This window comes from Neodothiora populina (genome assembly GCF_041146345.1).
Source record: "Neodothiora populina strain CPC 39397 chromosome Unknown canker_contig_16, whole genome shotgun sequence".
Classification (NCBI taxonomy): domain Eukaryota; kingdom Fungi; phylum Ascomycota; class Dothideomycetes; order Dothideales; family Dothioraceae; genus Neodothiora; species Neodothiora populina.
The window spans coordinates 1,427,168-1,454,359 of record NW_027191409.1 but is presented as its reverse complement, the minus strand read 5'-3'; the positions used below and the strand labels follow the sequence as shown (position 1 = coordinate 1,454,359).

Sequence of the window (27,192 nt, the reverse complement as noted above, 5' to 3'; positions counted from 1 at the left end):
CATCCATGAGTGTTATTCTTCCTTGCCACCATTACCATGCTATATATCACTACCAACAAAACATAAAAGCGCTGGTTTCCTCAAGAGTATGAGGAAGCGCCCAAAAAAAAACGTACAGCAGCTGGGATTCCCACGTGGTCACCCACCGTAGTACTAATCAGCCGGTCAACTGCTTATGTCTGGCAGAGCGGACGGGATGCCCAGTTCTCAGCTGCCTGTGGCCGTACGTGCTAGAACAGTTGAATTTGCTGAATATATCCTTCAGATTGACATCGAAAGACAGATCCCCTTCAGTAGTGCAGTAGCTCTCTGCACCATCATGTCTGAAGTTGACGTCTCATTATTCCAGCAATCGCCTTTCTGGTTCCTCAAGGTAGACATGCCAAGAGAATATGGTAAATGTTCAGGTAGACAGGGTTCGTACGGTATGACACAAGATCAATTCCGTGGCGATTCAGTCCCCACGATTGTTTGGAGCTGTCGAGCATTCCTGCCCAGATATGCAATCAATCAATGCTCCATCACGTAGACTGATTTGCTCCTCAAGCCGATTGCTCATCTGTCCCCTGACCTGCGTGACAAATCTACAACCCCTTGAGCCTAGACTAAAACTCGAGTATCAGGGGCGTGTCCTGTCAAGGTTTCGAAACTGTAGGTCTTTAGCCAGGCTTGCGCAGGCTCCACAAACAGCTGCAAGCGTAATGTTCTCAAAGTATGTGACTGCATCGTGATGAAACGTGTATGCAGTGGGATGCAGCTCAAAAGACCCTCGAGAACACGGACCATCTGTAGACATTGGTCATAAAAATGCAGTAGCTGTGGCAACTACCAGCTCGCAAGGAATGTAGAGCACATGTGATGCAAGCGCGAGCGCGAATCGGCTGCAACGTCACGCGGACCCAGGGGCAAAGGCCTTATTGAACACGGTCATTGAGGCGTCCCAATGGCTCCAATCGATATTGTCACAAGTATCATTGACCACTAAGTCAGGAGCTGGCCAAACGAACGTGTGTGTCGATAGCCCATCAATGCCAATAGTGGCATCAGGCGGCGAGGAGAGCGATGTGTCGCTGATGTTGGCACTCTCAAGCGTTGTGATAGCTGCGTTGAGGAAATTGGATCCCCACGTGATCGCAGATTCGGCCCATGCATCAGGAAAGGCTTTCAAAGACTCGAGATTTCCAGATGGCGCAATTCCCTTGTTGGTGTCACTGGCTCTCCATGGGAAACTGCTTCGGACAGGTTGTTGCGGGGCGGGTCCAGTCTGACTTTTGTGCGCCAGACCCATGAGAGTGACAATGGGCCTGATTGATGGATCGCGTAATCTGTGTGAGGGTATGCGCTTGACTATGAATTCGATGAAATGCCAGGCTTCGCTGATGGCGAGGGAATCCACGATTAGGCTTTCCCCTTTGCACAGCTCCGATACAACTCTCATAAGAGCATGAGACTGCACAAAATCTCGAAACGCCCATGACCAGACTTTTGCTCTTGGTTCAGTTTGTATGTGATATGTGTTCTTGACAACAATCAAAGACAGCCTGAAAACATCATTGTCACTTTGCACAGCACGATGTGCCATAAGCTCTGCTTTACACTTTGCGCTTGTCAGAACTTCCAGCGTACTTGGATTTGAGATGGCTACTTACAAGGAAGACCTCGGCGAAAGTAAGAACAAGCCAGTCAAACGGACGCGTGCTCTTGCAGTGTTGGAGGTATTTGTCGGTGATTCTACGTCTGGTCTCTGACAGCACGACAACCCGCTGATCTGCTATGCCCCCTTGTTGTACAATGTCATCGATAGCTATATCCAGTCGTGGTTTGGAAATGTCGAAGAAGAGCTTCAACATCTCGAACCGTAGAAGACAGAAAGTCATTTCAGTGACCTCATTTCGTGCATGGGGATGGTTCCTAGCTTCGGCATCTAAATCGTCATCATTAACATTCAGAGGGAAAGGACATCGAGACCAAGTCATTATGCTAGCTGGCTGAGACATGAGGTCTTCCGCACATAATTTCTCCAGCCAGACTAGCGTCCACCAGATGCGTCTTCGCAGTTCCATTTCCAAAATGGAGACACCTTCTTCAACTTCTTTTCCATCCATATGCAACAACTGTGCCATCCTGACGGCGAGCCCAAACAGCGGCCATAATTGGCGACCGCGGTCTTGCAGCCTCAGAGTGCACTGAGGAAGGCAATTAAAAAGCGTATCATCAACATTTACTTGAAAGGAACTCACAATGTACAAGACCAGAGCTTGAAGCATTACGAAGTCTGGTATATTCGACATATGGACTAATGCCAGAGACTGTTCCACCGCAGCCTCAAAATGTCCGATAAGTACGTCCCTACTTGCCCCAAAAAGTCGTTGAGCTTCGGCATCGCTGGTGCTTTTTACTGCAGCATGATATATGCTGTACATAAGTGTTGTCAATGACGAGTCTATGTCATGTATACTGGTTCTGCTCGTCAAGATCTTCTGTTGAAGGGATGGTCGATGGATTACTTTGGTCAGTGGGTCCACTCGTTCGACAAAGATACGCCATAGTTGTAGGGTCTGATCAAATGATGGGTGGTTTTGCATGACATTAAAGGGACGATCCGGGATCCCTGATGAGTATCGATGTGGCGAAGCATGATCGTCTGTAACACAGTTCACTGATATTCTTGGCGAGTCAAGTGTTGGCTTGTCAATACAACTTGCAAGTTCCCGGTACTTGGCTTCTGAGGCCTGATGTCCTTGTCCGAAGTCCCCTTCACGCTTCGTTGCACGCTTTTGATATGGGCCGCGTTTGCCTCGAGCTCGAGCCTCTGCAGCTGGATATTCGCATGGCCTATCATGCTTTCTACAATTACTACAACCTGTTGCCTCTCTGCTGCATTTCAGCTTCCGTCTATGGCAGTCAAGACAGGAGGCACGTTGCATTGTGAGCATAAAGCATTAGGATTTAGCTGTCATGTAGCGTTCCAAGTTTGGGTCGCTTAGCTAAATCGTCTCACCCAGGAGAGGCCGCCAAAATCAATGATGACACATACAGGCGACAATGCAGTCGCTGGAAGTCCAAATTTCACGGCAAGAGTAATGTCTTGAATTGTGTGCTCGCAATACAAGTAGTAAAAGTACAGCGCCTAGCCGAGGGGGCAGCACAAGTACGGAGGACCGCCCTGCAAGTGTCAGCATGCAACTATTACAAACTCTGAAAGCTGACTGGCTACGAACACTGAAGTTGGAGCATCCTCGTGCGCGATACTCCATACACTACGGATCGAAGACAAGGATCACTCAATGCAGACGGATCACCTTCATCCTCGAAATCTCGTCTATCGCCGTTCTACTTTCTAGTGGATACGCCTGCCACAGCAAGTATACAAGTATCCATGCAGAGCCCTAACGTGCGGCAGGTCCTGCTACGATACTGTGCCTGCCTTGCTGTTGAGTCTCGATCGTAATAACATCGTCGTCTGTGATCGGACCTTTTGCTTACCACGCTCGTGAAGGTCCCAGAATGTGCATCGTGTCGTTCGGTAGAGCGACTGTTAGTGTATAACTAATCCACTTGAGTGTACTACAATATTTCTGAGGAGCAAGTCAGTGGTCGCAGGCTTCGGTTATCTGCTGATCAAACTCTTGCACAAGCCACCTACACACTTGAAACACATGAAACCACAACGCTGCCCCACCCAAGGCCTATACCAAGACCACAAGTAATGTTCTATCTTGATGAAGGTGGGTACAAGGAAAAATTGAATTCACTTTGCCTTTTGAGTGTTAGGGTCTTATCGCTGGATGAGGATGGATTAGGACCGACTAAGTCCAGAAGGCCAATCACTTAGATGCCATATATAAACCTGAGTATGCCTTCTGTTACTTGCCTCTGACATCCTGCTTTTTCACTCCTGGTAGAGTGTTATTTTCTTTGCCTTGAAGGCATAGTCATTCTTTCATTTTCGTTCTTTCCAGCCTTGACGGCTTTACGTTCATTTTCTTGTATTTTCTTGGCCTTGACGGTCTTCACATTCTCTACTCACGTTGAATCCCTCTATACCAATCTTTGAAAAAGTGGTTTCAATATGGTCCGTTTCTCAATCGCCTCTACTGCGCTCTATGCGCTAGGCGCTGTAGCACAGAGTTTTTCCTATACCGATTCGAAGTCTGGCATAACTTTCCAAAGCTGGAAGGACTCGAAAACTGGTTGTCAGTATGGTATCTCGATGCCTGAGACTATTGATACAGACTTCATTGCCCAGATCGTACGTTCATGTCGCATTCTGACTCAGCTCATGCCTGAGGACAATTATACTGACTCTGTTGGCTAGGTTGCACCGGTCACTGATGACAAGGGATGGGCCGGATTTGATCTCGGCGCTACCATGACAGGTCCCCTGCTTGTTGTAGCGTGGCCCAACTCAGGAGAGGTCGTCGCTTCGTTCCGTAAAGCAGGGTGAGAATGTGAGGCTCGCGAAGACGGTTTCCTTCTGAGCTAACATGAAGCGTAGTGGATATGTAACCCCTCCTGTTTACAGCGGAAATGGTGTGTCCATGATGCCCATTGAGAAGGGAACTTTCGTCAACTCGACCCACTTCTCCTACACCTTCCTCTGCAGAGGCTGCATTACAGGCGATTCTCTCAGCTTTCCAAAGACGTCTTCAGGCAGCGTTTTTGGATGGGCCTACTCCGACGCAGCAGTCACCAACCCTTCCAGCCAGAACTCTGCTTTAAGTTACCACTCAGCCGGATTTGGAGAGTTTGACTTGAACTTCACCAGTGCGAGATCTGCACAATACTCGACCTGGGCCGCGATGGCTTCGGTAGCAACTACCTCCAGCGGCAACAACACTACTGGGGCTACTGGGTCTAACAGCACTGTGTCTGCCGCAAATGTTACGGCCACCGTCTCGAACGTGACCTACGACTACATCATTGCAGGTAGTGGTCCTGCAGGTATCATTGTTGCCGACAGAATTGCAGAGACCGGTGCTAGCGTTCTTCTTCTCGAAAGAGGTGGTGCATCCACCTACGCCTCTGGTGGACGTTCCGTCATGTCGTGGAACAACACGGTTACCCAGTACGATGTTCCTGCCATGGGATACTACCTCACCAGCTCCAACGACACAAGCGAGTATTGTACCGATACAGCTTCAATGGCTGGATGCCTTCTTGGAGGTAGTACCATGGTCAATGCACTCATGTTTGTTCATCCTCAAGAGATCGATTTCGACGATAAGTGGCCTACTGGCTGGAAATGGCAAGATGTCGCCAGCTCAGCAGAAAAGTTGTATCAGAGAAATCCTGGCACCATCAGCCCTTCTGCTGATGGCCATCGCTACGACCAAGCTGCATACGATGTCCTCTCGCAATTCTTCAGCAACAATGGTTGGTCATCGGTCAACGCTTTAGAACAGCCTAACGAGAAGCACAATGTTTTCAGTCACCCTCCATGGAACATCCAGAACGGTCTCAGAGCTGGTCCAGTCATGACTTATCTGCCTCACGCTCAGCAGTTTCCCAACTTTAAGCTTCAGCTTCATACCAAGGTTATTCGAGCTGTCCGTAACGGCTCCTATGTATCCGGTGTCGAAGTCGAAGGTAGCAAGGGCGCTCGTCAAATCATCAAGGTCAACCCAGGCGGTAAGGTCATCTTGTCCTCGGGCAGTCTGTCAACTCCACGTGTCCTCTTCAACAGCGGTATTGGTCCAGCGGCCCAAATCCAGACTGTTCAAAGTGGAAGTACTGCTGTTACTCTTCCCTCCAAGGCGGAGTGGATCAACCTTCCTGTTGGACAAGGCATCAAGGATCACCCCATCATCACTCTCAAATTCAAGACCAACAGCGCTATCCGCTCCTTGTACCAGAATGACTTCCTGGTCCCTGCTCTTAACGAGACTGCCATGTTCGCCCATGGAAATGGAGCCTTAGTCCAAGCCGGTCAACGCTTCAATTTCTGGACTTCGGTCAAGACGTCCGACGGCAGCACGCGCTACGTTCAAGGTACCTGCAACTCTCCGTCTACCGGCGTGGTCAAGATAAAGGTCTACCTCACTCACGGTGTCACTTCCACCGGTGTCCTTGGCATCACCGCTGATGGTGCCACCGAGTTGACCACTGCGCCCTACCTCAACACCGCTATGGACAAGGAGGCAATGTCCGGTTTCATCGACCAGCTCATCGCATACAGCAAGACTGCTAACTCCACCCTGACCTACGTACCGTCTACTACGTCCGGCAATGAGACTGGCGCTGACCTTTTAAGCACTTATGTTTCAGGAAGTCACTTTGTCGGCAGCGCCAAGATGGGTACCGATGACGGACGCAAGAACAACGGAACCTCGGTCGTGGATCTGAATACTAAAGTCTACGGCACAGACAACCTCTTTGTGGTCGACGCATCTTTCCACCCAGATCTTCCTACTGGTAACACGCAAGCAATTGTCATGGTTGCCGCTGAGGCAGCAGCCGCCAAGATCCTCGCCCTTGGCGGAAGCAACAGCACCGCCGCCCCTGCTTCTTCCTCTGTCGGTTCAGCTGCAGCATACGCCGCCTCCTCAGCTGCTGCACCATACCATATTGCCAATGCAACATCGGTCACCGCTGCTGCGACTGGCACTTCGGTCCCACATGCAGCTGTCAGCAGTGCCATTGCCAGCCTGACTGCCACTCTCCCTGCTGGCGCACTCACCTCCGAGGTATCGGTCCCCACCGCAAGCGCTATCCCTGGACACGAGAAGATGAAGCCCATTCCCAAAGGCTTCACCATGATGGACATTCTCGAGTGGATTGATTACCTCTTCGACGAGGAGGAGCAGAAGCAGAACCAGGGAGCAGCTGGTGTCAAGAGAAGACATGCCAGAGACATCATAGACCTCTCTTATGCTTGAGAATAAGCAAGCACTTCGCAGAAGCAACGCAGAGCTCTGCTGTTTGCATTATATGTTTTAGCTTTATATAGATCTTTTGTATCATGAGACCAATGTCCTCGTGGCAGCTCCCAAACGTCTTCAAGTTCCTATCGATTGTGTTGAGCTTGCCACGGTCTCGAGCTGTTGCCGTCTACGGAGGAAATGAACAACAGTGAATATATCCATGGATCCACATCCGCCCTCATCATCTAGATGATATCATGGTGCTCTTTGACAAGTTGTGAAGGTCTATATTCATTCCAAGTCTACTTTGTCATGGCATCACTGTTAGATCATAGACTACGACAACAAGTAGTAGCACTCTAGAGACACGTATATCGCAAGACGGCCTGTCCAGCGGAAATAGTCACATCGAATTAAGCATTTACCTGCTGCCTAGGTATAGACTGACTTATGGCTGGTCATACAGTACCTAGTTCAAAGTTGACTTGGGAATAATGTTTGCACCATTTGCAAGGTGACGTCGTGCTTGGCTTGTTGATGGCAGCGTTGATGGCGGGCAGCCACAACTACCTACGACAGCGACGGCAAAGACCACTCAAACCCTCCTGCCATTCGCTCGCTCGCCAAAGCACATCCAAGTTTCCCGCTTTCAATTGCCTGGTAAGGCTAGGCGCAACTTGGCTTACGATCTGACGTGTTGTTTCAACTACAGGCAGGTATCACAGGTACCGCGAAAAGTATTGTAGGTACCCTGCAGTTTCTTTGTTGATGCACGACGGGATCTAAGGCGGGGTTGTGTTGTGTGCGTCATGTTGGTCACTCTGGGGGGATGTGCTTGTTTGGTTCTTGTCAACTTTTCCAAGGAAGGAACACGTAGGTCTCTATTAAAGGTCGGGATTCTTCCTCTTACTCTGATATAATCCATTCACATAACTGTTGTTTACTCTTTGACGAAACAATCATAGTAAGTCCATGGTGCCATCGAACGCCTCCCTCAATCTGATCACACGTTCTCATCTGTCGCTCAACCAGCACTCAAAACAAAACCTAAATCGTACATCATGGATTTCGTCAACAAGTTCACCGGAGGCAGCAACAAGGAGGAGGGCGCTAGCAGTGCTCAGACCTCAGGACAACAGAGCAGCAGCGGTGGTGGCTTCATGGACAAGATTAACTCTGCCGCTGGTGGTGGCAGGGAGAGTGAGAAGAACGAGGACTACCTTGACAAGGGTAAGGGTCCCCCTTTACAAAGGATCAAGGTCAAAGACATGCTTACACAACACAGGCGTGGACTTCGTGCAGGAGAAGTTCCTCGGCCAGGGTCCCCAGGATAACGAGTCGGCTGTTGAGCAGGCCAAGGACGAGCAAATCTCCGACTTCATTCGTGGCCAGTACAAGAGCTACAGCGGCAAGGATATGCCTATCAAGGACAAGGAGACAAGATTCGGTTAAACAGTAACCTTTTGGAAGACACAAAGATACCCTGTTGCCCTTGATTCGAAGTCGAAGAGAGCTGGAAGGTTTGGCAACCAGGGTGTACTTGTAAGACGAGAAGTCAAGTCCGGTTTCTTGGCCAGCACGCCAGGCAATGATATGCTGCCTCTGCTGATTGGTGGACGCTGCTGGCTGTAGAGAGCTTTACGCTATACGACGCAAAACGACGGTCACGATGCCTGATAAATCTCTCAAACACGAGCTTTGAATTTGTGCATCCGCAAAGTCCCACTGTTCCAAATCTTGCGAGGTGTACTCGAGCCACTGGTGCATTAGCCTGCCCACCACTGGCAGAGTTCATGTGGATCTTGGATGATGCAGAATACCTGCATAGAGTAACCTTTGCATATTTGGCTAAATTCACAGTGACATTACCCAACCATTCAGATAAGCCCAAAAATGGTGAAGCTTCCTTTGCACTGATCGCGTACCTGACGGATGGCTCGTGGCATGTACAAGCGTATAAGGTACAGGCTTGAGATAACTGTAACCTCAAGGACGTGTCTTCCTGTCTCAGCAATAGAGTTCGTATGCACATGCCACATTCAGCAACTTCTGTGGCCTTCGGCGACTGCGTGGGACTAACTTACTTCCTGAGACGCGTAGATTCAACTTTCCTTATGCGGCACGACAGCCCCGATGAATTCCATCGAGGCACGTTTTACCAAGCTGTGAAGGCTCATGTTCCTTATGCAACCTGTGAATTACCCTGTCCCCTGTATTGGGCCTAGCAGGAATAAGAGTCCAGAGACCGCATATGCAGGTCCACCTCGTACAGTACTTCAGGGAAAGGCCAGGCCAGCCTCAGACCTGAATCCATATCAGCATTTTTTTGCCTTCGTGTGTGCATACCCGCTTTAGCTAGCGATCAGTAATGCACTGAGTAAGGACCCGTCTTACAGGATTGTGACAGCTTGCTCGTGACTCAAGAAGGGGCGTGTCAGCCACAGCCCTCGAAGAACCGTGTCCAGCAAAGTTCCCAGTGGAGACTTGGCATGTGTGATAGTTGCGCCTCAGGAAAGCATCACCTTGATGCTCTTCGTTGAATTCAAGACGCACTGTTCCACGCTGGTCTGTCCGCCTCGCTATGTTGCGACATGTTGATATACCGCGATGCTTTCTTGCTTGATAACCTTGTCCTGTGTAACTCCAATCACACTTTGGCTATACAATTGACGTTGAATCAGGCTTTTGATGAGGAAAGGCAACCTCTTGCTGCTCACGTAACGTGAAGCCCGCATCTGTAACGGCTGGCATCGCGCAAGCAGACTAGCTATACACTACTACCTTCCTACTTGTGCAGGATGTGTAGCTTGGCTTTCTGGCTCCTCACTACTGGGTAATACGGCAGGCGTCAAGCAAAGATACCTCTCTAAGTCTCTCAAGCAGCACTGTCTTCGTTGATAGATTGCCACAGTAGGGCAACTACTCCCGCCTCTACCCTGTTGATCTAGTCCATCGCCGTTGTTGCACTCAATGATACAGTATATCGCAGAGAATAAGGTAGATAGTGTCTGGGCTAGGGCTTTCGCAGAAAAAGTGCCAGCGGTGGGGCCGCGGAATGCATGAATGGCAGTTCGCAGCGAATGCGGACTTCGCGCGGCAGGGTTAAATTATCGAAGGCGGAATACATGACGTGGCTGTGGATCTTCTTGGAATGGTTCGGTCAACATCCATTACGATATGCTCTTGGTGGATCTACTTCATCGAGAAAAATATCAATGCTTGTGGGTTGAACAAGATTTGGTGTGGTGTTCAGAGTTATGATAGCCGACTCTCCTCGTTCACGGAGGCCAATGTTCTGGTAGATTCGGCGGCTGTGGGGTGGTCCCGCTCGGACTAATTTTTTTCTCCCCGTGGAGGATGAGATGGTGAATGGCAGGGCAATAATTAGCATGACGGAGTTAGACTTCCAATCCCGTCATTGTGCTTCTTGAATGTCAGGTACAGTCCGGAGGGGGGACCCTGTCCTATCTGAATGCTATTCGCGAATATGTTAAAAAGCATGTATATGTGTGGTGATATGATCTCGAGGTGTTTCTATAACCATCGCTCTCAATATCTAGATCTTTGAGATATATACCTTCGTATCAATATGTATAGTCTGCGTCATGTCTGTCGTGGCAGTCTAAAAAGTTATAATTCATTTGGTGAACTTGCGACGATACTTTTGTTGTGGACTGGTTTTTCTGATTGATGGGTGGGACGAAAACAGCATTTTGGCAGACGAGACAAAGACCTTTGAGAAGACATGAGGTCAGAACAGTACCTAGGCTACATCACGATCATAACATGGATATATTCATATACAACAGAAGTCCATCTCTTGAGAAAGGTGCACTCATGCAGCATCAAAGCAGTCTGAATGGCAAGCGCATGGCCAAACTTGATGCAAACATCAGCAGAGATATGAGAGATCAACCACGACTTTATACAGCGAGCCATTTCTGTTGCATTCATGCTCCCAGCAACGAGTGGATTGTTATATGTACATATTGGGTCTCTTGATCGTCGACTGCAACAGAAGCCATCTCAACGCCTATCTCGTCGTTCTCGATCGTCATCATATCGGTCTCGCTCACGCCTACTTGACCGATGACTATAATCATCACCGCGATCTTTCCTTCGTCGTTCTCGATCCCCTCGTACCTTGTAATGTGATTCATCGCCTCGGTCACGGCGCCTGTCGTGGCCTCGGTCATGTGAAATGCTTCGCTCCTTCCTTTCTCGTCGCCTGTCAACCGACACACTCCTGTCTCGCCGTGACCGACCATGCTCCTTGGAGTCTCGCTCTTTCCTACGTTCCCTCCGGCGGCGCTCTTCCCTGTCGTGATACTCGTAGTCATCGTGCCGACGATGATTGTCATCATCTCGTCTATACCGTTTCTCTGACCCTCTTGAATATGTCTCGTTTGCCGCTCGTTCTGTCTGCTCTTGTAATTTTGCTTTCAGCTCCTCCTCGGTAAGCTGCTCGCCAGTCTTCGAATTCTTGAGGATCAGTGGGTTGTATACGACCTCTGGCCTCCTCCTGCCCTTGGCACCTGCACCCCAAGCGCCCAATTCTCCAGCGACAGCAGTATCGGGCTTTGCACCAATGCCCAGCAGAGCAGGCCGGCGCTCTGGCACCTTGGCCGTGACAAGCTTCTGACCCTTTTGAATACCGATGCCTTGGCCCTCCTTCCACCCCATACCTCTTAACATAGCAGCGCCAAATTCCTCGACAGGTACTGCGGCGTATTCAGCCAGTGTAGGTGCGTCGGGGGCTTCTTGAACGTCTCGCTCGAAAGCCTGCTCCTCAGTAATAGTCGGTATTGTGAGAGTTGACTCCTCCCTCGCTCCAGTGAGCGCAGCGATCGCCCTTTCGTCATCAGTCTGGGGTCGTGCTGGTGCAGTGCTGGCCACCTCGTCGCCGGTTGACTCCACTCGGTCTTGTCCTCCTTCGGCAAGCATCGCGTTGGAAACCAGCTCAGTGTCGCGGACGTTCAATCCATAGGTGGCGGGAGCGGGATTGAGTGGTGCAGATTGTGCTTCCACTTCCACTCCTTCTTGTTGGGTTGGTGGGAGTCCTTGTCGCTGCCGTCTATTGCGCTGACTGGCCTCTTTCCAATCCCGGTTCTTCTGCGCCTGTATCACAAGTTTCTCCTTGACGACTTTTGGCTTCGACACGTCGACTGCACCGCCTGAAGCCGCATCAAAGTGTGTGACAGCCTGACGCTTGCCGGCATTTCCATCGTCGTTGTCCGACTCGTCATCATCCAAAACAGCACGAGCTCTTTTGACCCCATTGCTGGGTGGTGGTGGTGAGGCTTTGCGACTTTTGGGACCGCCACCGAGTGAGATGGAGAAAGACGCCATGTCGAGGCTCTGTTCCAGCCTTGGTCTGGGGTGTCCGGTCACACGAGTTGTAGAGAGTGTTGATTTAATGTAAGATAGTAATAGTGACTGCAGCCTGGAAGTTGATAATCGTCAAGTCATGGATGGCCAAGACGTGCCTTCGGGCTGAGTCATGGTGAGGCTCTGCGGGAAAGCCGTCCTTGGCAGCGACATCTCCGATCGCCAGCCTCCACTTAATCGTGACATCACCATCCAGGTACCACGAACTACCTAAGGTATTGATCAATAAACATCCTTACCTCAGGTGGTCTCTAAGATGCGTAGTAATAAGGTTTCAGATGATATCTATCAATTCAGTACCATGGGAAAACCTTTGATGGCAAGTAACAAACCGTACACTCTTCCTCACTTCGCTCGCAGGTGTTGTGTGAACCGTCAAGTCGGCCTCGATAGTTCATCATGAAAGCAACCTACTTTACGTGTACGCTGGGTCAAGCTGCCGCACTGAATTTAACAGACAAGTCGTTCCAAAACATCAATGGGTTCATAGCATCCCGGGCGAGAAGTGCGCCTCAAGATCCCGCTGTTGCTTTTCCAATACCTGCCTCCGCAGACAAGGACTCATGGGACTACTCATCGTGGTCTTTTTCTGATATCGAGAATGGTTCTGCGAATCTAGCGAAAGTGCTGAAGCAGAGATATGGCGGGAAACTCGCGGATTCGAAGACAGTCGCGCTCATCTGTCCGAGCACGCCTGAATTCCTCTTCATGTGGCTTGCCCTTATGCGTCTGGGTCATGCAGTATTGCTCATTGCACCGCAGTGCCAAGCTGCTGCCATTGCCCACCTATGTCAGGCTTGCGAGACAACCATCATCTTCCATGATGACATATATTCAACGCAAGCCAAGCAAGCAGCTGATCTGGCGAGCGAAGAAGGCTTGAAGTTGACTTCTGAATCGCTGCCCTTTACAGAGGAACTCAGCCTTGCGAGTCTGCTTACAGAACGTAACAAAACCACTTCCGAAGACTTCGCGCAGGTTTCGGCATCTGATGTTGCATACTTCCACCATACATCCGGAACATCTTCAGGCGTGCCTAAGCCGATACCACAAACACATCGTGCAGGCGCAGGTGTACTACCTACAATCCCTGGTCGCGCTGACCGTGCGACCTTCACCACTACGCCGCTTTATCACGGAGGAATCGCGGATCTTCTCCGTGCGTGGTCCAGTGGTGCACTCATCTGGCTGTTCCCCGGCAAAGGCGTTCCGATCACGGCAAACAATATCATAAAGTGTCTGGATGCGGGAAAGCAGAGCTCTGAGAAACACCACTTGCCACCAATCAAGTACTTCTCATCAGTGCCATATGTACTGCAAATGATGGAATCAGATGCACGTGGTCTCGACTACCTGCGCAGCATGGATATTGTAGGTGTTGGTGGTGCAGCATTACCATCAGAGGTAGGGGACCGCTTGGTCAGCGAAGGTGTCAACCTTATTTCTAGATATGGAAGCGCCGAATGCGGATTTTTGATGTCTTCCCATCGTGATTACCAGAACGACAAACAATGGCAGTATCTTAGGAGCGATGAGGGTGCCGATAATCTTCGATTCGAGAACTACGAAGACAACCTTGTCGAGCTGGTAGTCACTCATGGCTGGCCACACATGGTAAGAGATTCACTACGACCGTGCTCGTTCGGAACTTAGCTTCTGACACGTATTGCAGGCAAAGAAAAATCGTGATGATGGATCCTTTGCTACGTCGGACCTTTTTGCGCCTCACAAGAGCATACCCAACGCCTGGCGCTACGATTCTCGAGCCGACTCTCAACTCACACTCATCACAGGCAAGAAGTTTGATCCAGCACCTCTAGAGGGATCAATATCGACCTCGGAGTTCGTTGGAGAGTCTATTATCTTCGGCAATGGGAAGCCGTTCCCAGGGCTCCTTGTCTTCCGATCAGAAGCGGCTCGAGCAATGCCAGACTCTGAGATGGAAGACAAGGTGTGGCCAATAGTGCAAATACTTAATGCGAAGAGTCAGGACCACGCACGAATCCCACAGAAGATGCTCGTCATCATGCCCGTTCTCGAGGTCCCACTTGAAAAGAGCAGCAAGGGCACCATAATCCGTGGCTCTGCCGAAGCTCGCTTCTCTGAGAATATCGAGGACGCGATAACTAATTTGAGTTCATCAAATGTAGGTAATGACATTGCCGATGACGAGCTGCCAAACGCAATCAGGAACATGATTCATGCCATCGTTCCAAAGAAAGAGCCACTTGGTGATGACACGGATCTCTTCGCATACGGCGTTGATTCCGTCGCGGGTATGCAAGTCAGGTATGGTATGCGTCAACTGCTGCCATTATCCTCTCAACAGCTACCGCTGAGCGTAGTCGAAGACTGCGGAACGGTGGCCCGTTTGGCCCAGTACGTGATAAAGCAGCGTCATGGACAAGAGATGGATGACGAAGAAGACGAGCATCGATTAATGCTTCAGCTGGTCGAACAGTACTCAAACTTCGAGCCGAGACCACCTCGACCCCTCTCAAACGGTGTAGACGGTGATGCTAATTCGACAGCGCTGCACTACGATAAAGAAGCAGAGCTTGATAAAGATGTCGTGGTACTGACCGGCGCAACGGGTGCTCTAGGTGCGCACATTCTGGCATTATATCGGGAGATGGAGTCAGTCTCGAAAATCATTTGCCTCGTACGAGGTACAGACAACGAGACCGCGAGACGGCGTGTGAGTGAGGCGCTGGAGCACCGTGGACTTCCCGTCTTGCCATCAGATGATGCCAAGGTCGAAGTGCTGGTAGCATCGCTGGGTGAGTGTCACCTAGGGCTGTCAGACGAACAGTACGAAAGGATCACGGCACAAGTATCAATTGTTATGCATGTAGCCTGGGCTGTCAATTTCCGCATGCGACTGCGAAGCTTTGTGAAAGACAACATTTCTGGTAAGTGGGATCCCTTGTACCTGCACGGCAGTTCCGGCCGCTTTACCTATCCTTGCCCGAGGTCTCCCTGGGACTTGGTCCTGGTACTCCTTATCACGATAAGTGGCGCCATCAAACATGCAGCATTGGACTTGAACAGGGTTGTGATCGATTTACTGATCTACTTCGCATGCAGGAGTGACAAATCTGATCAATATGGCACTGAAGTCATCCCGATTGAGCCCAGCAAAATTCGCATATTGTTCCTCCATCGCAAGCGTGTTAGCTTACAATGGTAAGATGCCGACTATCCCCGAGGAGATCATTGACGATCCGGCAGTCTGTACGGGACTAGGCTACTCCCGTAGCAAGTGGGTCGCGGAGCAGATATGTGCTAGAGCAGGAGAGCAGACTCCACTGGGAGGGAGCATCGCCGTGTTCCGCGTCGGGCAGTTGACTGGAGACAGCTGCCGAGGTGTCTGGAATACCAACGAAGCTTGGCCAATTATGTTGAGCAGCGTCAAGTTGACGCGAGCTCTACCGGCGCTCGAGCAAGAGCCTCTCAATTGGCTTCCTGTCGACACTGCAGCAGTGGCACTAACACAAGGTATCGCTGGCGTTGGCGGGAGTGGAGATAGTGTGGATGTTCTGCATGTGCTAAACGAAAATCGCGTACCGCTTTGGACCGATCTGTTGGAATGGCTAAAGGAACAAGAATCCTTTGATAGCATGGCACCGGCAGAGTGGGTCGCTCGACTCGAAGACGCGCAGGAGAATACCACGGCGGGACACCCCGCATTTAAGCTTCTGGGTTTGTGGAAGATGGCATATCTTGACGAGCAGACCTTAAAATCTGCTAATGGCCGAGATGGACCGGCCGCTCAAGCGACCATGAAGACCCCAGATCTGCAGAAGACTAAGGCCGTGATATCAGTATTGCGCGATGTCAAGCCGATGTCAAAGGAGCAATTCCTCAAACTCTGGCATTGGATCGACATGCACATGTAGAAAGAACATTTGCCATACTCTTGCTTGTTTATCCAGAATACGTTGAACCGTTAAAGGTACACAGCAAGCGAGAAATGAGAGACGTTGTTGTGCATTGGAAAATCCGGACCACACCCCCTGACGTGAAATTGCACCTTTAACAGTATGTATAAACCCGGTATAGACCTTACGAGATGGAAGAGGGGTGACGGTAGTGTAGATCGCGATCCGATAGCTGCGATATGGTAATCGCAGCCGGTCCAGGATCCCAATTAAGCACATAGGGGGTGCTTCTGCTCAGCAAATCTTTACAAAGACTTGCTTACCAGGGGCTGGATCTATAACCAAAAGGCAGGGAAGGCAGGGCTCGGCAGAACTATCGACAGGGCCAAAAAGCGCAGAAATGCTCAATGTGGTGATTAGTGGGGTCCTTTCCACCTAGTACAGAGGTCCAGAAGAGTCATGATTCCCACAATGCGACTCGACAGAGGCTTGTCCATCCTCCACTAAGGGGATCACTTGCATGAGGCTAAAAAAGTATTTCTCCTGGGTTATTGTTGGCCATAACTGCTGTCATGGGAGGTGGAGTAGCGGCGGAGAGGAAAAGGCTTGACCCGCGCTCCCGTCGATAAGGGATAAGACAAACGAGATCTTGTGCCAAGGCGACGTGCAGAAGCCTATATGCTCCGCGGTATAGCCACGTAGTCACGTGAAAGCGTGAATCCCGCGTGAGGGCCCTAAGCCCTAATGGGCAATTCCCAGAAACCGTCGGCGAGTCGTCGGTCTTGAGTTTGGCGACATCGCGTCGACGTGGAGCATGCCACAGTGTGATCTCAGGAAGCGCTAAGCTCCGCTAATTCTGTTCCCCGGCGAGATTGACTTGACTCCATTTCAAGAAGGGCAGGTGGGACCCTTTGATACACTCAGACTCGCGCATTCCAAAATGGTTCAAGCTCTTGGTGGAAAAGACAGCATTGATGTTTGCCAAAGCCACTGACTGATGTGGCCGTCGTCACCACGGAGTAACTCTCTGCTCGCAATCCCGAGGACAAAATCCTATGCATTTATTTCGAAATCGCTGACGGCATCCGAATGTCACGATTGACGCAAAGTGACGAATTGTCCAGATACCCCCCCATCATTCAATCTTCCCAGGGCCCAGGGCTCGGGACTTTTATCCGCTCCCGTACCATGTTCTGGACACACGTATTTAGTGCTGCGTTCCTGCATTGAGCTGCTTCTCATTGCAGCTAGAACTTTGCAGATCATCGATCTCATGGAACGGTCAGAATCCTTCCAGGTGCCTAATGGACCCCGAATGTCACGGCCTATGTCTCTCAGCGCTCCAAAAAGTCATTGCCGTATTTTCTGCTCCGTGCCAGGTCCCTCGTCTCATTCCGCAGCCACGAAACTGTAGATACACGTAATTCCTATTCCACCCATCTCGCACCCACCTTACTGCGCACTACTATCATACCATCGGAAGAGTATTCCGGCATCAGATCGCCGATGCCAATGTAGTTGATAAAGCCCTTGCTCGAGCTTTCGTGAGGCCATACTGAGCCACAACGCTATCACACTATTTGGATTTTTGGCTGACTTCGAATCGAAGTTCTCCGAAGAAGCCACCACACGGCGATACGGTTATGTACAGTGGGGGTGCGTTTCTTTCTTGTTGTACCCAGAAAGGTGGTCAGGTCAACCGACGGCGAAAGCGTGTCAGGCGCGGCGGCTGATGGGGGCGTGATAGCGGGAGCTCCTAGCTCAAGCACACATTCGAACCTGGCGCTCGGCAAGACGTGAGCACTATATGACTTATTCTGATATTGCGTATGGTAGTATTGACGTCGGAAGTTGCGATGGCCGATGAAGATCAGAACTCGAGTGCTTCGAGAAAGACAGGTACGGGCAGGATTTGCTCTGTGTGAAACGCTGGGCCTGAGAAAGCTGGGGAATCACACGGCCAAGCAGCAAATGAGAGCAAGCCAAGTCATCACGAGAGACAACCTGATTCCAGGGTCTCGTTTCAGAATTATTCGAGCGTAGATTATTGCCTCACCACACTGCCACAAGTGATAAACATGAAATAATATATCTGAACGTAGCGATGGCTTCGAGAAAGGTTCCGTGGAAGCTGTCATCCGACAGCATAGTATGCAGGCGGCCTAAGTGCGCCTTGACACCGAAATGACTGATCACTTAACACTGACGACGCTGCGCTTACACGCTACAGCTGGCAGACCGAGTGCTTTCGTCGAGTGATTGGCCAAGCACAGCGCGTATACGTATAGCGGCCAAGCTTAGCGCACAGTGCTCCAATACCAATGACAATCCTATATCATACCTGCCCATAGAGCTGAGGTACATTACTGATGTAGAGGCAGCAAATGATACGGCTGCAATGATATCGCGGATAATGCACAGCTTGCGACCGACCAGTGGCGAGGTTGATCCGCTGCCTTTTTTTTTGTTTCCTGTTTGCCCGTTTGGGTGGCGGCACCGGCGATTGTGCAGTGCTTGCAATCGATTGGGGGGAGAAGAAGTGGAATGCTACGCGACGCCACCATGATTGACGATTGTGAATGGCATGTTGACGGCTGAGCGGATTTCGACGGCCGCACCTGACAAACGGCGTTTGTGATGCATGTCTACTTCACAGCTTGTACATTGATCACGTAGGTAAGGTACAGTACCTGAGAGTATCTTACGGTAAGGCAGGTGGAAAGGTACGCGGGTACATAACGATAATCCAAATCAAAATACAGTACGGGATTGAAAGATAGGCGAGCCGTGGACGTTATGGATGAGCAGCTAGTCATGTAAAGCAGTTATTCCAACAAGAAGATCAAGAGAGGTCTGATCCGACAGTCATGACTTGTTCGGTGCCAGGTACGAAGTACTACCTGGACATAATCCGACGGCCAGATTTGGCATGAGTGTTGGATATGCTAATCGAGTGACCTTTCCACGTGGGATCAACAAAGTCAAATCCCAGCAGCAAGGGGGGTGTCCTGCAGGCGTGCATTAGAACATGCAGTAGCGGAGATGGATTCGACAGGGCAAAAAGTGCGAGTCTCTGGTCGTGGCCAAGTTGGGCGAGCAAGAAGATGCTTCAGAGGTGTATTCCCACCAGATTCGAGCACAAGCCGAATTGGCTTCGCCGCCGTCGTGACCATGTTGTGGCGGTCCGCGTGCAAGAGAGGCTAAGGTACCTTAATGTACCAGCAGCGCTTAGTGCAGGGCCACGGCCGCTAGCAATTAAGGTGCATGGTAAGGTGCAGGGGTAAATCGGCCAGCGAGACGAGGGACGCGTTGGTGCGCGTGCAGTGACCTTGTCTGTTCTCAGCGCCTGTGCTCCCAAGTTGCTCGTTCTGCGTACCCACACGAAGTAGACTCCGAGGCTTCTCCAGCAGTCATGATCGCACCGGCTACAATGCAATTCGTCCCGCCTGTTTCGAGTAGGGCGATCACTACTTGTATCTCCTTCCACCCCCGTCTGAATACCATTCGTTTCAGCCTTCAAGTCGACAGGGTCAGATTATCACTCTCATTGCTTTTCTCACCAACCTTGGCTAGTCTCCCTTGGGCCACCGAACATTCTTTTGCTGTATGCCGATAGCAATCATATATCCACACTAGCACGTCACTTGTCTGCACACCACCATATTACTACTCTCTCGTCTACCAAACCACATCGAACCTCTTCCTCGACCAGTCAATCCTTACATACCCAAAACCCCCATTCCAATCCTTTGCATTGAACTTGCACACCGAATATTATATTCCCATCACTACGGACCAATTTCACAAATCCACCTAAATTTACATTTTCCCTCCCGGGTTAATCAAGTATTAAATTGGTATGTTCTAAGTTAGACCGGCGTCATATCGCCTAATAAGCCTCGACACCTGGCCTGACCCGTGTTCCAAGATTGCCTGAACCTCCACAATGGAACATCAATATACAATGGCCCAGGCCTCTCTTCAATCTCCCTTCTACTACTTCAACCCAGAATCCGACAAGGCCAGACAACACCAGCAATACCAGCAACAGCAGCAAGGCCAATTCTACATGCAGTCTCAGCAGCCCCAGGACTACTTCTCTCAACCCTACACACCTTCCAGGCCTCGATCGTCACATATGCTCTTCCACTCACAGCCTCAGTACATCTCACAAGCAATGCTCACGCCTGCCGCATCACCGATGAGAGATATGCAACAGAGACCCACCATCCTCGTCCACCAGGACATGCAGCACTGCATGATGCCCATCGAGGCCGACTGCGGTGGTGAATACCGCTTTGGACCAGCGACTCCCACTCTGTCCTCGACCAGCAGCATCAGCTCAGACAGCCCTCAGCCCGCCTACCCTCTGCTGCCCACTCCCAACAACGACATGTACCTCAGCTTCGACGGCATGAAGCAGGCCTGCGACGACGACATGTTCTCCGACGTACTCAACAGCGGTGACTGGGCAAAGTCGACTTCACCACCAATGACCCCAGGTAAGACTCGTAATCCCAATTCTGAAACGCAGTGGGCGCAGGTACTTTGGTACATTGGGTTGGCTGTGCCCTAAAAATAGACTTTCCAATCTCTCTGTCTCTCGTCATGTGGACCCTGACTGACTCGGATTTCCCTGCTACAGTGTATCTGCATCCCAATTCGGCCGTGCCCGAGAACTCATACATGCTCTCTGCTTCGTCTTGCCCATCGCTCTCACCATCGCCGTCGCCTATCCCCACATCGGCCATCTCTGAGAGCGTGTGTGATCCCCGCACTCTCACTGTCCCGAGCAACTCTTACTCGTGCATGCCCACTCTCTGTGCTGGTGATGACGAGGAGCACAAGATCCTTCAGGGAGACTACGTTCCATCAAAGAGCGTCGAGCCTCCTGTCGCATCCGACTTTATGGGAATCAACGGCCTTCCTACCTTTGAGCCTCTGTTCGAGCTCGACGTCGAGGACGACTTCAACACCACCGGCATCAAGCGTCAGAGACTCGACTCTGGCTTCGCCGCCCCTACCGAGAACGTCTCTTTCTGCTTCTCCGAGGAGAGCTTCAGCGACGAAGACCTTACCTTCTCTCCTTGCCGCTCGGACTTCTCCTTCGCCGACTCCATGTCTGCTGATATGACTCCCATTCGCAAGCGACCGGCGAGACTCTCGCAGCACAACGTCGCCGCTGTCCAGTCCTCGGAGCAGAACCAGCACACTGTGCCCAGCAGCCACTCCTCCCACTCTCACTCCCACTCCTCCAGCTCATCTCTCCAGGAGCAGTCTGCTGCAAGCGCCTCCAACACTGCCCGCCGTGGTCGCAAGCAGTCTCTCACCGAGGACCCCTCCAAGACCTTCGTCTGCACTCTCTGCTCTCGCCGCTTCCGCAGACAGGAGCATCTCAAGCGTCACTACCGCTCTCTCCACACTCACGAGAAGCCTTTCGAGTGTACCGACTGCGGCAAGAAGTTCAGCCGAAGCGACAACCTCAGCCAGCACCAGCGCACTCACGGAGCAGGAACCATGATCATGGGTGTTCTATCAAACATGAACAACTCCGCCATGGAGATGGCAGTGAACGCACCGGATGTCGGATCAGGCGTCCTCCGCCCCAAGAGTGGCTCTCCCGACGCTAGCGATCTTGGTGTCATGCTTTACGATCGCACCGCCGAGCTTAACCCCTCAAGCGGCAGCAGCAGCTCATCGGACTACGAGACCTCCGAGGACCTCCAGTCCCAAAGGAAGAGGAAGAGAGATGAGTGATCGGGTATCACTTATCCACTGGCCTCGCCATTAACGAAGTTCATGTCATTGTCATTCTACACTTCACCGCACAGTTTCTGGCGGTTACAGGGGTTTTGTTTTTGAGCAGCCTGAAAAGTTCCTTCGCACATTGCGGACCAGTCGCAAAGGACTCAGGACCGCTAGCGACTGCGCTGATATTGTTTTAACTTCTCTTCTTGTCAATCCTCATCGGCACCTTCCTGACTCGCAGTCGGAAGGGGGCTTTAAGTTCATTCATCTGTTACATATTATCACTACAAGGAAATCGTGGGAGTACATTAGAAGGGCGAAGGGGGTTTCGATCATCTTCTTCTGTAGTCGTATCAGACAAGCTTCACGCCTCTCAGTGGCTGGCTTGGGATCTTTTTTACATTTTCTCAATTCTCTCTATCTTCATTCACTTTGATACCACTAAGCGTTTTCCTTGGTCATCTCTACAAAGCACTGCAATCGCACATGTACTCTAGCTCTACCAGAAGGGAACGACTGCCGGTCAGCGTCCAAGTCACTATCACTTTGCTATCTTATCACCGTCTTATTCTTGTATCTAAATATCCAACCATTCTCGCGAGTTCCAACCCAGCCCGAAAACGTACACTAGCTGACCTCCTGTCTGAGCATGTGGAGAGGTAGCTCAAAAGACTTGTCCAATGATACGAGTACGGCACATCACTCCACAGCCATGAGAGGAGACGTGTGATTTTGCACGACATACGACGATCAATACCCACCAGTGGACTCGCCGTTGCAAAGCAGGTGCAAGTAGCATTCCTGTTAAAAACGTCCTTCGTAAACAACACGTCTATCAGCTTCGCATAATTTCCAGACTTGTTCATCACCCAAGTAAGCGGATCCGTTCCTATCAGGCCTGCCAACGGTCGGGCAAGCGCGCTTTTCACGCCAAATCATGTGAGCGGCAAAACGTGCCATATCTTTCCCCACCAAATCTGTGTCCACCTTTAGCTCAAACGGCCGTCCACTTGGCGGTCCCAATAAGAAAGGTGAGGGCAAGCGATTGACCGGTTCAGGATGCTATCTAGGCCCATGGTATACAAAGTACTGTCCGGGGTGCCATTGTATTCTGTACATGGGTAGGCGACTTGCTCGAATGGACGATCGGCACCGGAGAGGGCAGTGGACTAGAGCGGCAATCTGCTACCGTCACTTGCCTCACGGACTTTGAATGAATCCTCTGCAAAGGCCTCACGGATCAGGACTGGTTCGAAATGTACCTGTACAGAGTTTGTACTCCTAGGCTTCTTGGGCCTTTGCCGCCACGAGCACATGGGCCTAGACGTACCTCGCAAACAAATTACATGTTGGTGATCTCATGGCTGTTAAGTCAATGACGGCTAGGCATTGCCTACTGGGAAATATCTTCGAAGAATCTTCGGAGTATCCTTGGCTGTGCTCACATCAAGGCCTGTGTTAACAAAAGTCAATCAGCTTAACCATGTTCCATAATTAGGCCTTCGGTCGAGACGATGACTTGCAGCAGCAATGCTGCTGCCGAAGAGCCTCCGTTCAGCACACGGATCTTGCGTTTCAGGAGCCAGATGAGCGGAACAGATCTGACGGGGGAGTGAAACCTCAGAGCAGTTCATCGAGTCAGCGATTATAATTACTTGCAGGTACCCACAGTTCCACACTTGGGTAATGCAATAGTGCAAATGTAGAATGTGGGCGGGGGTTGCAAGTTGTTCTCCCGTCAGAAGGGATACTTGTTCAGCAATCCGCAATGTTACCTTCGTGCTGGGTAAGATGCACAGCCAGGGTAACGTCCGCCGATGACACCATCCCGCCTCAGGATCCTTGCTCATGTGCAAATTTACTGTGCTCTTGCTTCATAGTGCAGTAGCTCAAGTGCTGCTCATGTTGTGTGCAACCAGAGACAGGTACTGATCATGCCGGAAGGACTTCTGGAAGCTGCTTATTCCAAATTCATCGATGAAATGCATCAAGGTGTACGGAAATGTGGTGGTCTTCCTACAAAAGCCTACATCATGTCCGCCGTGCCGACGACCCTTGCTGATACAATCCACAGCGGCGGCAGCCGTCATTCGTTGCGTAGCTTAAGTCACACCAAACTGATGGCAGAATTTCGCATTCGAGGTATACTGTAGCCCACCGAGCGACCAAGCCGTCTCATCACAAGCCACCCGTGCGACTAATAAGAACATTGATAATTGCTTTATCTCAAAAGAAACATAGCAATGATTATGAATCATGGGGATTCTCCGACCACCTGACCACGGCGCGGACCGCTCCTGGCCCTGGTTGGGCACCTCGATTCAAGACTACCGTATGGATACCTGATACCTTGAGGGACGACGGGGTCATAGATCGAGCCGCTCGGCCGTAAGGGGTAGCGAAAGCACGCACCTTGGGGTGACACCCTGGATGAAAACCAGTACAGTGCCCATGACGAAGGCTTATACAATGTGGACAAGGATCTGGCTATTCGGCGTCTGATTGCGAAATTAACGACTTCGAGGCGCTCCTGTATGGTACACGGCTCGTCGTTTTGCGGACGAACAGTAACAACGTGGACGCGTCTTAAGGACGATGTCAAGATTTGGAAGACTTGGGAGTCATTGCAGTGGCTCCGATTGATCCGAAGCTTCGGGTCCTCTGCTTTCCTACATCTCTTGTATAAGGCAATAACAAGCGGAGAAATCTAGGAGAGATCATCAGGGCAGATCAAGATCAACCTTCATGCTGAATGCAGTATTGATCACTCGACGAATGCTACCAATCACACCTGGCTAGATGTAAGGTACTTAGCCGACACACATGAAATATCCGTATATTTTTGAGCAGGAAGAGGAACGGAGACGGATATGCCGAAGTACGATTGTACGGTACCTTCTCGCCCTCAACCGTCTTTTGCACTAGATCCACGCCGGGCCTTCCCTTAGCCGCAGATCTCAAGCGATCCAAGGAGATCGCCGCATACCCCATGCGATAAGCAAGATTCTATACAAAGATACCTAATTGTACATGTGTGAAGGGTCAAGCTTGGCATTCTTTGTGAGCAGGCCGTGATGTAATCGCTCATACCGCAAATTCGATGGAGGTTAGCCCAGTATTGTGCTCTGTGGCCGGACGGAGGAAATTTCTCAGCGGTTCCTCAAGGTAAGCTAGCCAAGATACCTTACCTACCTGGTATGCTTTGGATCATGACTCTCTTGCGTCCGCGTCGCATACAGTAGCTCACAGGGTCCCATAACTAACCTTATGCAGGGCAACAATTGAGCTCTCGTACCCTCCTTTACAGTACAATAGCTTTACGGGCGAATGGCAGGCACAAAAGCCCGAACACCGTATCTCTGGCGTCTTGGTAGTCGAGAAGCCTAAGTCATGATGGGCGGGTAGTTGCATGAGACGACTGTCAACTTGGTCTATCTGAAGACTGCTCCACTACTACTCCACCTTCATGCATGTACGATCTGCACTCGCGCATGCTATAAGATACGAGGCACATTCAAACTTGGAAAAACCATGACTGTACAGCATAGCAAGTCCACCCCACACATGGGAGAGACTAATGTACGTGTACGAGTGTGACAGTCCCGTAATCCAGGTACGGGCATGATCGACAACAGGGTAGGATGCAAGCTCACTCTGCATGCCTTACAAAAGCTTTCACAACCGACTTGTTCAGGTGGCATAAGCTGTTGTATGTTCGCGTAGCGAAGTATATCATATCTTTAGTATCGCAGTGCATGAGGGATTCGCACGCTCGGAAGATAGCCTTATCCATACCATCGTGGCGACCCTCGGCAATTCGACGATTTTCCTTCTTGAATCATGAACTCTTGCGTGAGGTCTTGGACAGCGACCCGTTGGAGGGTCCGTTCGTAGGTGACTGCGGACCGACTTACGAGAGATACTGTACGCGCAGAAGATGTCAGGCCACTCGAATAAGCGAGTCGCGTCTCAAATCCAACGCTATGGTAGCTTCTCTACTGCAGGTACTGTACACCAACAAGACGTTGTTGTTGTCGCCTTAGTCTTAGGTCACAAGCACCGTAAGTTTTTTCCCACTCAACTTTTACACACCTGGATTTCGTGTATTTGGGTAAATATCCACAGTGGGGTAACGGGTTTTGTCTCTGGCCCAAGAATTTGTGTTCAATAGCAATGTGCAGCTAGACGAGAAGATGCAGTGGGGTTGCAAATGGTCGTTAAAAGCCGCATTGTACTAGGAAAACGAACGTTGGATACCTATTGAAACGTCGCAGCTGACAAGAAACTGATGTTAGTGTTCAAGACACCACGAGTGATAGTCAGGGGACGAGAAACAGAGTTGACAGGATTCACAACAATTGCATGCGGAGCCAATTCCTGATCCAGTGCCCTTCGAGCTGCAGGTCTTCTGAACAAGATTTTGACGCCAGAGGATCCCCGAGGGATCTTCCAATCAAGACTGACACGGATGATCGCAAATTCGACACATATTGCAGCTTGATCACTTGCATGTGCTATTGCAAGCTGTAGGCTGCGACAGGCCTATCCTTATTCTCAGGGCTCCCGCGGTCATCCTGTTAATCGCGCTTTGACGACCACACATAAGTCGAAGATAGTAGGCTCTGTAGGTACTGGCCGATGAGACTACGGTCCCACAGCATGTGTCAAACTCCGCATCTCATGTCTTGCGTGGTCTAGGGATGGAAGGAAATGGGAGTTTGCTCTTCCCCTGCTCACCTCGTCGTGAACTCCTCAAGACTTGTTCCTAAGGTCGATCATGCTCGGTGTTGTGATTCAGCACTTGCTTCTTGTCCTTTTGCCTTCATGTGTAAATCTGCCTTGTTCACAAGTCCTTTCATGATAATGTTGAAGCTTCAAGAGAACGCAATATGTTCTCTGTGCCGGACAACCTTTGAAGTCTAGCAGCGTACTTTCCTTGCATTCTCTACCTACTTTCTTTACTTTGTTCCTCTGTCCTGCAATGCTTGACCTATACTAGTCAGAGCACATCACTACACTTGGAACAAAAGGAGTCTTGCCGGACTATCAACATCTTATGTCATTATTCTTATCTCCTCCGCATTTTCCTGTTCTTGTAAATCTGTGAGAGATCCTACAGTGTCGAGTATTACTTTTACTGCCCTCTTCAAACCCGACACGTTCACGTGCGACAATTGTCCGCACTTTGTGCGTGTCGTCGTTCCTGATGCTTCCCGGTCCGTGGACAGCTACATCTGTACTTTCGAATTATCTCTCTTCATATTCCCACGCAAGTTGCAGCTATCTCACGATAAGCAGGAAATGCCATGGGG

The 27,192-nt window shown here is 50.6% G+C and overlaps 6 protein-coding genes across 6 annotated transcripts; 4 read left to right on the top strand and 2 right to left on the bottom strand.

Moving 5' to 3' along the window:
* Positions 1–889: 889 nt before the first annotated feature.
* Positions 890–2,927, bottom strand: AAFC00_003819 (uncharacterized protein; the record flags this gene model as incomplete). Its single annotated transcript, XM_069348117.1, has 3 exons — positions 890–1,597; positions 1,650–2,186; positions 2,241–2,927. The coding sequence occupies 3 exons, from the start codon at positions 2,925–2,927 to the stop codon at positions 890–892; spliced, it is 1,932 nt and encodes a 643-aa protein (XP_069201175.1).
* Positions 2,928–4,072: 1,145 nt separating this feature from the next.
* On the top strand, positions 4,073–6,878 carry AAFC00_003818 (uncharacterized protein; the record flags this gene model as incomplete). The annotated part of the gene is made up of 3 exons (XM_069343346.1): positions 4,073–4,252; positions 4,319–4,443; positions 4,499–6,878. 3 exons carry the CDS (start codon positions 4,073–4,075, stop codon positions 6,876–6,878), a joined length of 2,685 nt encoding a protein of 894 aa, XP_069201174.1.
* Positions 6,879–7,924: 1,046 nt separating this feature from the next.
* AAFC00_003817 (uncharacterized protein) lies at positions 7,925–8,315 on the top strand (the record flags this gene model as incomplete). Its single annotated transcript, XM_069343344.1, has 2 exons — positions 7,925–8,093; positions 8,149–8,315. The coding sequence occupies 2 exons, from the start codon at positions 7,925–7,927 to the stop codon at positions 8,313–8,315; spliced, it is 336 nt and encodes a 111-aa protein (XP_069201173.1).
* Positions 8,316–10,889: 2,574 nt separating this feature from the next.
* AAFC00_003816 (uncharacterized protein) lies at positions 10,890–12,212 on the bottom strand (the record flags this gene model as incomplete). The annotated part of the gene is made up of 1 exon (XM_069343343.1): positions 10,890–12,212. The coding sequence occupies one exon, from the start codon at positions 12,210–12,212 to the stop codon at positions 10,890–10,892; it is 1,323 nt and encodes a 440-aa protein (XP_069201172.1).
* A 438-nt stretch (positions 12,213–12,650) lies between these two features.
* On the top strand, positions 12,651–16,150 carry AAFC00_003815 (uncharacterized protein; the record flags this gene model as incomplete). Its single annotated transcript, XM_069343342.1, has 3 exons — positions 12,651–13,865; positions 13,924–15,163; positions 15,339–16,150. The coding sequence occupies 3 exons, from the start codon at positions 12,651–12,653 to the stop codon at positions 16,148–16,150; spliced, it is 3,267 nt and encodes a 1,088-aa protein (XP_069201171.1).
* Positions 16,151–20,078: 3,928 nt separating this feature from the next.
* Positions 20,079–21,889, top strand: AAFC00_003814 (uncharacterized protein; the record flags this gene model as incomplete). The annotated part of the gene is made up of 2 exons (XM_069343341.1): positions 20,079–20,634; positions 20,778–21,889. The coding sequence occupies 2 exons, from the start codon at positions 20,079–20,081 to the stop codon at positions 21,887–21,889; spliced, it is 1,668 nt and encodes a 555-aa protein (XP_069201170.1).
* Positions 21,890–27,192: the final 5,303 nt, after the last annotated feature.